The sequence below is a fragment of the Myripristis murdjan genome, chromosome 23 (genome assembly GCF_902150065.1).
Source record: "Myripristis murdjan chromosome 23, fMyrMur1.1, whole genome shotgun sequence".
NCBI classification, from domain to species: Eukaryota; Metazoa; Chordata; class Actinopteri; order Holocentriformes; family Holocentridae; genus Myripristis; species Myripristis murdjan.
In genome coordinates this window covers 3,323,641-3,338,079 of record NC_044002.1, presented here as the reverse complement: position 1 = coordinate 3,338,079, position 14,439 = coordinate 3,323,641, and the positions used below count along the sequence as shown (strand labels likewise).

Below are 14,439 nucleotides of genomic sequence, written 5' to 3'. Positions count from 1 at the left end.
TGACGCTCACTGTGGATGAATTTTGCTGATGGACTTGGCAACAGAGGACTACAGGTGAACAGGGAAAAAATACTTTTATCCTGCCGGAATAACATTTTATATGTTGCATATTGTGAGAAAAAAACTTAAACTTATGTCATTAAACTTTCTTGCATATCAGCTGCACATTATTAGAATTATAATTTTGATAATATATAGCATATATATGTATGTTTTGGGGGATGAAATCCATTTTCCTGTTTAATTATGAATAGCCAAACATGTGGGATTACATGTTTTTGATTAATTATGTTCGAGATAAGATAAGATAAGATATTCCTTTATTAGTCCCACAATGGGGAAATTTCAAGCATTACAGCAGCAAAGTGGATAGCAAAATATGAAGCAAATTTGCACTATAAACAGATAATAAATAGCAGCAAGCAATATAAACACTATAAACAAGGGATATAGAAAAAATAGAAATATGAACAATGCTATGTATATGGTGAAAATCGCACTGTTGTTCTTTCAAATCTGGTGACACTGGTTAAAAACGAAGCCATTGTGTAATGTAATGTAATAGTGCTGAATCAAATTGTTGAACTGAACCGTATACTAACTCAAACAGAACTGAATCATTCCAAAAATGAAAAATCATACCTCAGTTGAATTGCCAGTCAATTTTGAATCAAACTGAACTGTTGTTCAGCCTAAGATTCACGCCTGTATTGTGCTGTATATTCAAAAACTTCTTTTCATTTTCACTTAGCGTCACAAACCCTAATTTGAAACATTAATTTTTAGTTCACGTGGATGCACAAAGGCAAAAAGAAATTCTGTGAGTTTACAAACAACTGGAGAATAGCTTTAAATTCCTGCATAGTCTAGTTTTCAGAGATATGATTTATTCATTTCATCAACACCTATTTATACAGTCAGTATAAACTCTATGTAAAACAGAAGTGAGGACCCTGTGGACTCGACTAACAAAAAAGTGGAACTGGAAAGAAAACTGAAGGGTAAGTCTACACGGTTGTCATCATGGACCCAACTCTGATTAGATTCTTATGCCACATTTTTTGTCATTGAGGCCAAAGGGTTCTTATTTCAGTCAGTCCTCAACTCTGCAGAGTGCACCTCCAAACTCTGCAGAGTGCACCTCCAAACTCTGCAGCCTGTCTGTAGCCTTGCCTGCATTCCTGGTGTCGACGATGAACTCGGCCACCTCGAACGTGTGTCCCTCCACCAGACCCTGGCCATACACCTTCACCTTGCTGGCGTCGCCGATCTCCGACTGGCCCACCATGATCTTGAAGGGGCTGTTGGTCACATGCTTTCCGTTCTTCTTCACACTCACCACATGTTCACCCACTTCTTTTGGTGTGAATGAGATACCTGAGGGTAAGAGATACAGAGTCACCAATGTGTTGATCTTAACCTGCGTGGACTGCTATTCATTTATAATGATGTTTAACCATAGGCGGAGTTTGAAATTTGCGCTGGGGGGGCAAACATTTTTTATTATTATTATTTTATTTATTACAATACCAAACATAATGTAATTCAGATTTATTTCTGAAAATAATCTTATTTTATTGCATTGCTTAAATGTTTATAGATATGCATACAGGAAAAAAAAAATATTGGACCTATTTTTGACTCAATGTAGTGACACATTTCAGACGCTAGGGGGGGCAATGCCCCCCCCCCCGCCCCCCCCGCAAACTCCGCCTATGTGTTTAACACTTTTCTGTGACACTTTTATGGTAATTTAATTGTAATATAAGTTTAAATATTTATTTACAATACTTATAAATACGTTTCTTATATTCTTATATTTTTTGTTAATTTCTGAATAAGGTTTGACTAATTGTTTTTCTAACATGGATTATTTTAGTATTTAATTTTTAGTTTAGATATTTTTTCATTAATTTTTTGGCATTTTCATGGTAATTTTCTTGTAACTTTTATTTGTGTATTTATATATTTTAAACCAATTTCTTGCTAAATTTCGGGTAATTTATTACTAATTTCCATGTCACCTTTTCCCATGTTTATGAAAGACAGCAAGTGAATTTGCTCAGGTTTCAAAGGGTTAACAGATTAGAATCACTAGAATCACAACTGCAACTCAAAAACTGTTTGCTAGAAATCTTCCACCAGAGGCAACACAACACCCAGCAGCTTTCACTGATTTTGACAGAAGCATTTCCTCCATTGCTGATGGCTGTGGTGAAGTTCAAGTTATTCTTGACTTCCATATTTTTCTGTCGCCGAACACATTTTTGTTGACCTGCTGCATGCAAAAGAAAATCATGGAACTGGAAAAACTGAAGCAAACTGAGCAGCCTTCATGTCTTTGCACTCAGTCCAGTTAAAGCTCCTACCGATATGACGGTTGGGCAGCCTCTTGAGCAGGCAGGGCTCCTCGCTGCCGGACGGCGCTCTGATGGTCGCCGTCAGACTGCTCAGGTCTGTCTCGGTGATCTTCAGAGAAACGTCTGTCGCTGTGCCCACATTGAGCTGAGACGTCCTCATAGAGTCGTCACCTAGACACCAGACAGCGAGGCGAAAGTGAAAACTACACTCCCGTCAGCTATGTCAAACATGAGTGTGTTTCTGAGAATGTCAGGGATACAGACGACAGCTCTCATATTTTAGCAGCACCACTTAATGAGAAAAGATGCTGCAAATAAATAGTTCACAGCCTTGGGTAGCATCATAACCACTGAATGGGCAGTTTAATAGCAGCCACAGCAACAAAACATGTCAAATTATAATGGCATTTACTGTATTGTCAATGAAATGTGATGGCAGACAAATGACAAAGCAAATTTCAATATAATTTACTCAGTATCACAGAAAAGTTTGTACAAATGGAAAGTTATTGTTTTGTTTTGTTTTTTAAATAAAGAAACTAGGCAATAAATGGAGATGCAAACAATTTGTTGAATAAATAAATGCATTAGGTTAAAGTAATCTCCTTTCACAACAGTTCAGCAATTGAAAAGTGGTTGACAGATGACCCATCATGGCAATATGGACATTAGTTGGTGCATCTAAATATTATCAAGTGCATTTGTCAGCACAAGATATATTACATGACAATAAAGAACTGCACTCGCTCAATACAAATCAGCTCTTAGAAAACTCAATTTTTTTTTTTTTTTACTTTTTTCTGATGATCAGAAAGCTGCCTTATGCATTTCAACCCAGCAATACAGCTATGCTGTATTTTGTTTGTTGCCATTTGTGTTAAAATTTCAAAAGCTGGAACTTAGCCACACACAGACACACACACACACACACACACACACATTGCACAGTACCAGTTATCTTGGCAGTGAAGGGGCTGCCGGGGATGTGTTTGTCATCAAACTTGACTATGATGTTGTAGTCTCCAGGAGCAGTTGGCAGGTAGGACACAGTGCAGGTCCCGTCCTTGTTATCCTTACAACTGATCTCTGCTTTAGAGGGACCTTCCACAGCCAGCGACAGACCACCTGGACACACAGGATGATTCAGCACAGGATGAGAAAGAGGGAAAGAGTGAAGGGGAGGGCAGCGATGTGGAAGCTACCAGTTACATATACTGTGAGCAAATCAATTATCATTAGGAAGAAGCTGAAGTGCAACACAGATTGAAAAGGTAAGAGCACAAAGACAACAGAGAAACTGAAGCACAAAGTAGTTCAGTCTGACTTGTTGGGGCGTCCCGGTGGCTCACCTGGTAGAGTGTGCACCCCGTATTAAGGCGTACGCCTCACTGAGGTAGATTATATGACTTCTTCATAGGGACGAAATGGTAATGAATGTATGTAATTATTCTTCCTATTCTTACTGGTGTTTTTGTTGTGTTGTTCTTTAGATACCATGTTTTTTTATTATTATTATTATATTAGCAGCAGAGTAACTGCCAGTGTTTTGTGGAAACTTGGTCATAATTTAAGCTTAGCATGGTCTGCACATATTTATTTATTTATTTATTTATTTATGGAAACTATTTGCTCTTTGCACATTAATTTTATGCTGACACTCTTAGGATGTCAGAGAGCCGGTCTGCAGAGGGAGATATATGTGAGGCCACCTCCAGGGGGCGACATAGAGTGCTAAACATATTCAAATGAACAGCTTCATTATAACTACTGGGCTGTGGAACAATGACAGAAATAGTCCAGTTACAGGGAAATATCTGGAGTCAAATGTAATGATCATTTTATAGCACTTAGCCCCAATGACCACTATATATTTTATTCTGTTGAACAAGCGCTCAGCACTGCCCCCGATGGTCATAATACTGTACTGTACTCTGTCACAGCAGGCAGTGATCATGGTTTGGCTCTCTCTCTCTCTCTCTCTACAGGCTTTGGCTGCATCATTCACAGTAAATGCTGATACTGTGGCAGCCTCACTGATGGTTTACAGTTCCATAACATCATGGTAGCATACCTTCCCCAGCATCCTTGGTAACAATGGTGAAGGTGGCGGGTCTGTTCACCATGCCGTGACTCAGACCAGGTCCGTAGGCCGTCACATGGCCACTGTTAATGGCATCAACATAGAACTGCAGAGGACTTCCTGTAAGACACAGAAAAATAAGAAACTTTATTCACATACATTGTTTAATAACTTGATTAAAATTAATACATTTATGTTTCAGGCCCAATCATTTTAAGTAACAATCCACAACATTTTCAACATGTCTGTTTCCCTACCCTCTATGGTTGACTGAGATAACGCAATACTGATTCAACCCATGGGCAGTTCATGAATTTTACATTTGTTGTTCTGGTGTCTGCTAGTTCTTTTCTGAGAAAAATCCTCCTGGGCCACAGGAAGCGATGCCTTTTAAGTTACAAGTTTGTTTGGAAGAAAAAGAACAAAAACTTGGTGGTTGGTAAGACATCACAGTACTGGACACATTGTTTGATTTTTGAACTGGTCTAGGGTAACTACAGTGCAGAAAGACCGCGCCAACCAGCTGCTAGCACCAAAGATAGATATATTGAAAATAAAAACTGTACTACTATTACAAGTTGGTTAACTCATAATCACAGTCAATCACAAAAATGTACAAATTATAAAAACACACAACATGCAGAATACAAACAGCAATAATGGTTACAGTTCCACTGTGAGTGGTGTTTATGAGTTTAGCAGAGTTATTGCATATAATATGAAAGACGTTTTGAAGATGTTCTTGGTTGCTGCAATGGCTCTACAGCATCTTCGCGAGGGCAGTTTTATAAATACTTTAAGGAGGGGATGAAGACAGACAGAAAATTTCCAGCTTTTTGTCTCACCTGCATTTTATCTATACATCCCAACTGTCTCTGCTCTTTTCCAATAATTTTACTGGCCATGTGTATAATTCTGGAGTCTACTTTTGTTATTAGACTCCCTATACCATGTACACATACTTCTGTTTCTCTAAAATTCCCTGGCATATATTCAATCCAGTTTCCTGATTAGATACAAGAGCTGCATTGATTTTTAAGAAATGCATTCTTGTAAATTGCAAAACTTAAAAGTGCCATCAAAAAAGGTATTTAAACTCCTCCTCTGGTCTTGTCTTAGGGACAGGAATAACATTGGAGAGTTTCCATGTTTTGGGAACAGAGTGTTCATTCAATAAAAGCTGGAAGCTGGAGTAAAAATAAGAACTTTGCATCTTACCATATTAAGTTTCAGATAATCTAATGCATTAAAATGTTAAAGGTGTGTGGGCAGGAGGGTTATTTCTACCTGGGATGTGGTTGCCGTCATATTTGATGTCCATCTCGTGCAGGCCTCTCTCGGTGGGAGAGTACTTCACGGTGACCGTGCCGTCCTTGTTGTCGGTGATGTGAGGATGAGCTGTCCGACCGGAGGGCATTCGCACCTCACCTGGTTGTCAGAACACAGTCAGGTAATTAATGTATCAGTATATCCAGGGCAGGGTTCCTGATGTCAAATTCTCTTCCATTACTTTCAGTCTAATTCCATAGCCTAACATCTATCTCCTTGGTTTGTCAGTGCTGTCTTCCAGTCTTGATTTCCACGACAGGTGAGCCAAAAACCTGCTGCCATGAATGTGTGAAACAAATAATAAAATATATTCTGCCATATTCATATAATGTGACCCATTTGTTAATGTCCCTGATATTTCCTGATTTCAGCAAATAATTAACATGTCATTCAATTTCCCCGTCACAATATAATGCACCTCTGAAAAGTCCATGACATTCCTGAAATTTCACAACCACCAGAAACCCTGAGTATCTTTCTTCTACAAAGTCATACACACATGCATACTCAAAGGCCTTGAAATTAACACCATGTTGGAATCGTACAGTAATACAATGATATAGAAAATGAAAGATCATCATTTTAACGAATATTCTGTAATCCCTATCATTACTAATAAGTGGCTGGTCAGACCACTAGCTACTCAGGCTAATAGGCTGAACATTTCATTTCAGTTCCTACATGCAGGTATCAAAAATAGTCACGTACACAAAACACAATCTTACCTGTGATCTCTCCTTTCTGTACAGTGAAAGGAATGACCAGATTGAAGGGGCGGAGCATGGGTTCCATCCCGTCGACAGGGGTGATGGGATCCTCGGTGGCCTAGACCAGAGCCAGAAAGAGGAGGAGCATTGCAATTACTACTTGAATTCTGGGATATGAGCCAGCTGATGGCCAGGAAAGGGAGGGTGGAGGTGGAATCAGCAGCAGAGACTGTGGACAGGCCAGAATCCAAGGCCAGCCTGCAGAGAGGCTTAGTGAGACGGTCAGAACAATGGGCAGGACTATCATGCAAATAAAAGACTCATGCTGGCACCATGCTGGAGCAACGGGGGAAAGTCGATAATTAGATCTGGGTTGTTATTGACAGTGAAAGGTCTGGACAAGCACCAGCAAAGCTGTATATGCCCTTAAGCCAGGATACAACATGGCAGATACTGTATAGAGACTGAAAGAAGGCAGATAGTACAGTTTGCATTGAAAGATGTCTCAAGAGCAGACTTTTGAGATGAAGGTGTATAATACCCAGTGAGGGGGGTAGCCCACATAGGGAGCGTAGGGCTGCTGTAACTGTAGCTTGTCACATGGTTCTTCTATTATAGGAATGGTATCACTGGCCTAGCAGGGAGGGAAGGTAAACATTTAGGGAACCCACACACACATACACACACAACCATTCAAAAGCCAAATGATAACACTGTATATTCATCTTAATGAGGGCTTGTATGAAGGTGCACCGTCTCCATGGCTGTGTCTGTAGAATTTTCATGAGATCTTTGATGAACTGCCATGTCTGCAATGTCTCTGTTAGCAACGTGTACAAAACAGCTGATGCTCTTGCTGATACTAGTTTTCACTGCAGTTAAATTGGATGATTGATTTTTCCATTTGACATTCCTCTACTCAATTCAAATTGCTTGTGGAGGCATTAGGCTGATTATTAGAGGACTCGTTTCAAAGTCTCTGTTGTCCTGATAAGGTAAGTTGTAACATTTTACAAAAAGGAATGGTTTGATTTCGATTGTGCTTATTGTTTGTTGAATGTCTTTGCTCTACATGGACTTAATCCTTTATTGAGGATGTAAAGTTAATCTAGTAGCGTATGTTAGCAGTAAGACTAGCTGTAATGCTGTAGTAATGAGCCATGAGCTGCTGATTTATTTTCATTGTTACATTTCAGGTTGATTTTTAAAAACTGGAATCGTTGCAAATATTGATTTATGTCCTTTTGTTATTTTAGTATTCACCTTGGTTACTGTCAGCCATGGCTAATTACTACTGGCTGTCTTCACATGGTAGTAATCTAGAACAACTAGCCTGAACACTCAAATTAATTGGATCAGAGCCTAAAAAGCTGGTTCCCAGCTGGAACCAAAAAATAGTAGGACCTTAAGTATTTTATTCTAAAGGGGAAGATGGAGACAACAGAGAAATTGAAGAGTGCAGTGGTCTGCCAAAGAAACAAAACTACCGCTTTCAATTCCCTATTTGCTGGCTGCATTCTCCGTTTTTAACTAGTGTATTCCATGTTTTTGTATTGATGCTGGTTTGTCTGCTTGCTGTCGTTGTGTGTATAACCACAGAGAAGCACACACAATTTTGTTGTTCTGCGGTGCAATGACAATAAAGGTATTGAAATTGAAATTGAATTTGGACAGCTCCTGATTTGCAGGAAAAGATGGGAGTACTAGAAAAAATAAACTGTATCTTGAGATTGCTGAAGAGATGGCCTTGGCTGGGTTTGTTAGAACCTTGGAGCTAATTATCAAGAAGTGTGAAAAACTGAAGGGCTACAAAGACTCCAAACAAAGTGGTACTATGAATTCCTTGATGGCATGCTGGGTCATAGTCCAGAAAAAAAAAACAGCAGACTGGCCAGCAACCTGGTGACACCTTCATCACAGTGGTTCCACTCCAAACTGCTGTGTTTGGAGTGGAACTGTGGGCCGGTTCAGTAATTAGTACCATGGCTCCAAGAATCCCAAACAGAACCAGTTAAAGAACTACACCTGTTTTGGTTGAATAGAGGTAAAAGATGGTAAACATGAAACTAGTGCTCAGCTAGCTTTCACTTGTTAGGAGAGATGCCAGGCTACACAATATCCTTATGGTGAATCACGATGTTAAAGATACTGTGTCGCTCTCAATATATGCATTAGAATAAAAAATACATGAGATATCCATGAAATCAACAATATTGACAATGACTGGCCATTGCGGTGCATGCAGTACTCACCACCACATGGAAGGGGCTATTGGGGATGTGTTCTCCACCAAATCGGATAGTGATGACATATTTCCCTGGCTCTGGTGCTGTGTAGTAAATGTCAAAAGTTCCATCTGCATTCTCCACCACATCCACATCCAGCTCTGCCCCGTCAGGTGTTGACACCTTGCAGGTGACTTTCCCTTTCCCAGCAGCCTTCGCATCCACAGTGATGACTGTCTCCTCTCCAATCTGGATGGTGGGGCCGAGACCGGACCCTGTCAAGATGGGTGGTGCAATACAATATTAATCACAGCTGCCGATGACTTTCCCTCTTCCATTCATATCAGGATTAGACCAATATCTTGGTTTGCCAGTGTATCAGGCCACTGTTGGCGTTATATTAAAAATCAGAGCTGGTCTAGTCAGTGTTATCCATGTCCAATATGATGGATCTGATGCAATTTACAAGAAAGAATGCCAAGAGATGAAGAAGATTTCATGGCATTAAAAAATGAAAATGTAAAGATATTCAGTATCAACACAAAATATCACTATCAGTGTCTGCCTTTGCAAATCCATCAGTCAAACCCTTGTCTATACAGAACGTCCAGTGAAAGCTTGTACAGTGGTTTCATAGAATAGGATACTCACCCAATCCATGTCCTCCAATTGATACTGCAGAAAAAATAAGAGGAGAATTTGTGATTCTGTGTGCATTTTGAATCATATCTCACAGCTGCAGCAAACAATGACAACAGTTTCATTCTAAAATACAGGAGTGAATCTTATTCCTGACCTGTGACCAGACACTTGCTGGCGTCTCCAGTGGGCAGGGCGTGAATTCGATAGGGTGAGTAGGGAATCTCATCTCCTCCGTATTTGATGGTGATAGTGTACCGTCCTGTCATGTCTGGTACATAGGACACTGTGTACGTCCCGTCCCTGTTGTCCCGAATGTTAGCTTTCTTTGGCTTGCCCTCAGGATCCTGGAAGTACAGGGTTAAGAAATGAGCTGTGTATTTTTGTTCATATGTATGTGTGAGAGAAACCGAGGTACAGTACAGTACATACATATACAGTAAGGTGCACCAGTGTATTCAACCATGTGTCATTGAGAACTGTCCAAGAGTGTTTCTCAACATGCATCCTTGTGGGTTCTTGTGTCATCTGTGATGCATATGGCTTATAAAATGGCTAAAGCACAATTTCAAAACAAAAAATGTTGAGAAGTAAGGACAGTAAAGATCCTGGATGTTTATATGCCGAGCAAGCATGCATCAGATGGTGACTTGGTTGATGACAAAACTGAGAAGGCCCTGTTTTTGAGAAATCACCTCAATTTTCAGTCCAGGAAAACACTACAGATACTGATTTCACTCATTTGTTTTTCCTTTGTGTTTTAAGGCGGCTTAGCCAGCTGCTGTAGTGTTTGCTTGGAATGAAAACTGTATCTGGATGGCTTCCACTGGCACATGGCTGGAGACCACTGGTGTGCATAGGACTCACATGTACTGAACCTTGTTTGTCTTCTCCTCAGCATGACATCATACATACTTTAACAGAATGCAGCAAAAGGGCAGAATGGATGGTGGCGGCAGGTTTAGGAAGCATCCTGGTTAGTGGTGTGCTAAAAACCACATTTGCCTGTTAGCCAATTAGCCAAACTCAATGGAGGTCAGTCCACATAGACCAGGGGAGGGGGAGGGAGGATGAAGGGAGAATATTATGCTGTGGCCTGCTGTTTCTGCAAAACAGAAACTTGAACTTCCACATCCAAAACACTCCTGCTCCTGTCCCACCAGCCTCCACAGTTTCAGATGGGCCCAGCCACCTGACATATAGTGAAGTTACAGCCCAGAAAATATTCCCTGTGAAACCTATTACATAAGTCTTAGGACCATCGGCCAGTATTCAAAATAGTAATAATTTGCTTCTGCTTCTCACTTGGAGCAACTGGGGGAATGGTTGCAGAAAAACAAAAACACCGTAAAGAGGGTGAGGCTAGAGGGTCACTGGTCTCTAATGATTCCTCTAAAAAAAATAAGCAGAACTGGTGTCAAAGCAGGACTAGAAACTACTTCACAAATCTAACAGAAGCCCTGTTTATGCGAAAAAGGTGGCAGGGAGGAAGGGAACAGAGGGAGACATAAGACAAGGTGAGAGGAGGGAGGTGAAAAAGGAGGCCAGAGAAGAGAGAGTAGGCCTTACACAGCCTTTCTTAAGAATACGGAAGGGGATGGTGCCCTTTACTATATGTCTCTCCCACACCCTCCTGCCCCAGTCCTCCACAAACACAGAGGCCTCGCGCCTGCACCCATCTGGACCCTGCAGCAACAGCAACAAGCCCCCCCATGGGTGGGAGAGGAAGTGATGTGTTTGTATAGTGGATTAAGGGAGTATCAGATCAAAAAACAACTGAAAGAAGAGCAAGAACAGTTGGACAGGGATGCACCAATCAATTGGCCACAGTCATAACAGGCTGACAGAAGTTCTTAATAAGTCATAAGGTGATTGGCTAATAGATTTTCTAAGAGATTTTCTAATAGTTACTGTTCTCATCTGTTCTCTGAGTGATCTTACTGTTTTAATTTCAGAGACAGACTTTGTCTTTTCATTTTGAGAGTTAGTGGTTCCTAAGTTCATTTGCTGAATGAAAATAATGAACTGTCAACATAGTTATGTCAGCAGTGTCACAACCTGTTGAATAAGGTGCTAGATTGATTTTTTTTTTTTTTTTTTTACTGCTTTTGCACTCTGATCACAATGACATGATATGCTGTAGTAAGTAGCAAACCAAGCTAAAATTGGTGATGTGATTGGTGATCAGGCATCATATTGCAATAAAATCAGGAATCATAATTAGCCCTAAAAACCTGATTGGTGCATCCCTAATTATAGTCAAAATTTAAATGTATCAAGACATACATGTTTAGGGCTCATTTCAAAAACATGAAATGGCCAAGTCCTGGACTAAAAGGAATCCTGAAAGAGGTCTGAGAATAAAGTAAGTTCTTAGATTGAATCTATTTTTATCTGGACTTGAATGTCTAAAATACTTTTCAGTAACTCACCAGTATCTGAACAGTGAGCAGTCCCTCGCCAGCATCCCTGGCATCGATGGTGAACTCAACAGGCAGGCTAGCTGGCACACCAGATGCATTCAGGCCAGGACCACTGGCACGAACCTTACTGGCATCATGAGCTGGCAAGGTCTTGATCTTAAAAGGACTGAATGTGACAAAACATAAGAAATGGACAAAGCGATCATGAAAAATCTATTTCTATAAATTTCTGTAAAAATCGAGTTTTCTGGATTTCTAGAGATCCTAAACCTGTCTGCTGCCCTGACCTGCGAGGGACTTCCTGGTCAGCGTACTTCACACACACTGTGTATGGGCCATCAGTGGAAGGGGTGTAGTTGACAGTGTGTGTACCATCACCATTATCTGTAATGTTGACAGGTTCAGCCACACCTGAGGAGCAACCAGAGGAGAAATTCAAACTTATTGGCAGCATATTTTAACATCAAAATATCATTGTCTCAATTAATTGTGACATCAGGGTATAATAAACCTTTGAAATCTGAGCAAATTCATTTGATTTCTTTCAAAAACTTGGAAAAAGATGATTAGCTCATTAGCAAAAAATTGCTGGAATATTAGTTGAAAAAATAAATGAAAACGACATGAAAGCTATATTTATAGTTATTACAATTATATATTTAAACATAAGTGATGCTGGACAGATGTGAGATTTCTTGTTTCAAAAAACAGGGAAAAAACTGATGTACAAATTAGCAAGAAATTGGTTACAAGTTACAAGAAAATAACAAGAAAATTCCCCCTGAATTTGTAAAAACTGAACTTGTAAAAACACTGAAATTATTTATAATTATGATACATGTGTATTTAAAATAAAAAAAATCTGTCTGTTTTACAAAATCAAGACCACATTTCCTAAGCCAGTCTCCTGTCACAGAGAATAAATATGTTTTTCTTCCCTCTGCCTTTTAGAGACACTGTTAGAGCTTTAACTCTGTTTGCTGTGGAAGAACAGCACTCTGGTAGTGGAATTTCCCTTGTGTACAATAAAGAGCATCTATCTATCTATCCTCTTCCAGTTTTGTGGTATAAAGCAAATAAACAGATTTCCCTCCAAATCCCACCTGGAAGCATACAATGTAAAACCCAAAGCAGGTCTGGGCTGGAAGAGGCTGCCAGTGTTCTCAAAACGACTCATTTGTTGTTACTGTAAATAACATGGTGCTGACTTATTAATGGTAAAATGCCAAATGCAATACTCGTTATTCAGGATCAGGTTGGGGTTTAGGGAGTTACGTAGTGAATGCAGTGAGTGGCACAGTAAGACCAACATGTCTGTGTCTGTGTCTCACCGGTAGGCCCATAGAGTTGGACCTCCAGGGGGGCCACCCCAGCTTTGGTGCTGTCTACAGTGAAGGTCTGGGGCACGTGGGCTCTGACTCCACTTCCCAAGCCTGGACCTGAACACCTCACTTTACTGGGATCCACCAGCTCCCGCACTGGGACTCGAAACGGACTCCCTGCAGCACACAGAAAAGGTGAGTTAAAATTAGGCTTCACAGGTATCTATAAAGCAGCTATAAAGCATTAACCTATCCAGACAGTGGTGACTTCCAGCAAAGTGATCAGAACTCAATAGCAGGTTCTCAATGCAGATCAGACTTTCAGAACATTTCATTACCTGGAATAGGCAGGCCTCCAAAAGTGATGTTGACATCATACTCTCCAGGAGTGAATGGGATGTACTCCACACTGCAGCTGCCATCTTTGTTGTCTTTGCATGACATCTTGGCCTCTGAGGGGCCCTCAATGGCCAGACCAAGACCTCCAGTACCAGCACCTCTGATGAAGAAACGGGGTAGAAGTGAAAGGGAAAGGAAGAAATAATGGAAGAATCAACGGTATGTTTCTAGATAACATGTAGGCCAAATCTTGTTGCTTATGTCTTTCCATTTCCAGTGCAATGTCCAGCAAGGGATCTGTGTTCCTTCCAAGTCTGTTAGTTCTAAATGAATAAAACGGAAGTTACTCTCTTTTTTTTCATGTTTACTGTGTAAAGTAATTTGATATATTTTTTAAATGCATTATTGCAGTGCCTCTAATACTGAGAAGGTTTAGGACATCAAAGTGTTCATGTATAGAAATTTTGGTGCAAATGTAAGAGGTTCATTTCCATTTTGTCTTGCCAATATGGACTTCTGGTAAATATGCCTTGTTGAGCTGTGAGTACCTGGTTTCCACGGTGAAGCGGTTGGGTTTGTTGACCAGCCCTTCCTCCAGACCAGGACCATAGGCCCGGACTCGACTTGGATCACAGCCCTCCGTCACCATCACCCTGAATGGACTCTTGGGCACTGCAACCTCATCATAAAGCACCTCGATCAGATGCAAACCTGTAGAGAGGGACGGGCAGATAGGTAGAATCAGAGAAGAAGCCACCATGTTGTATGCTGACACCAATAATGATCTACTGGCCACAAATCTCAGCCACCCAACAAAGTACTGCATGTATCGTTGTCCCCCAGTTGATGAAAGTGGACAAGGTGGACAGTCAATCAGTGTGCCTCCGTTGGTCCATCTGTTTCTCACAGTGGCATGACCTTAAACAGATGCTTTGATTCCTATCAAATTTGGTGGGAAGGTTGATCACAGGGCAAGAAAGAACTAAGTCACTAACTTTTTGCACACCTTGGCCAA

The 14,439-nt window shown here is 40.5% G+C and overlaps 1 protein-coding gene across 5 annotated transcripts in view; it reads right to left on the bottom strand.

Moving 5' to 3' along the window:
- The window catches only part of LOC115355524 (filamin-C), an 86,230-nt gene that overhangs the window by 13,674 nt on the left and 58,117 nt on the right, over positions 1-14,439 (bottom strand). For 3 of the 5 annotated variants that reach the window (XM_030046371.1, XM_030046374.1, XM_030046372.1), the window contains exons 24-38: positions 13,973-14,135; positions 13,424-13,584; positions 13,095-13,262; positions 12,051-12,174; positions 11,773-11,929; positions 9,498-9,687; positions 9,353-9,376; positions 8,729-8,976; positions 7,018-7,110; positions 6,495-6,594; positions 5,728-5,868; positions 4,432-4,560; positions 3,312-3,485; positions 2,370-2,531; positions 1,174-1,377 (exon numbers count right to left, since the gene is read on the bottom strand). In XM_030046371.1, the coding sequence (XP_029902231.1) occupies positions 1,174-1,377; positions 2,370-2,531; positions 3,312-3,485; positions 4,432-4,560; positions 5,728-5,868; positions 6,495-6,594; positions 7,018-7,110; positions 8,729-8,976; positions 9,353-9,376; positions 9,498-9,687; positions 11,773-11,929; positions 12,051-12,174; positions 13,095-13,262; positions 13,424-13,584; positions 13,973-14,135 (2,238 nt within the window). Of the gene's footprint in view, positions 1-1,173; positions 1,378-2,369; positions 2,532-3,311; positions 3,486-4,431; positions 4,561-5,727; positions 5,869-6,494; positions 6,595-7,017; positions 7,111-8,728; positions 8,977-9,352; positions 9,377-9,497; positions 9,688-10,909; positions 11,027-11,772; positions 11,930-12,050; positions 12,175-13,094; positions 13,263-13,423; positions 13,585-13,972; positions 14,136-14,439 lie in introns of all 5 variants that reach the window. The other 2 variants (XM_030046375.1, XM_030046373.1) reach the window with 2 other exon arrangements.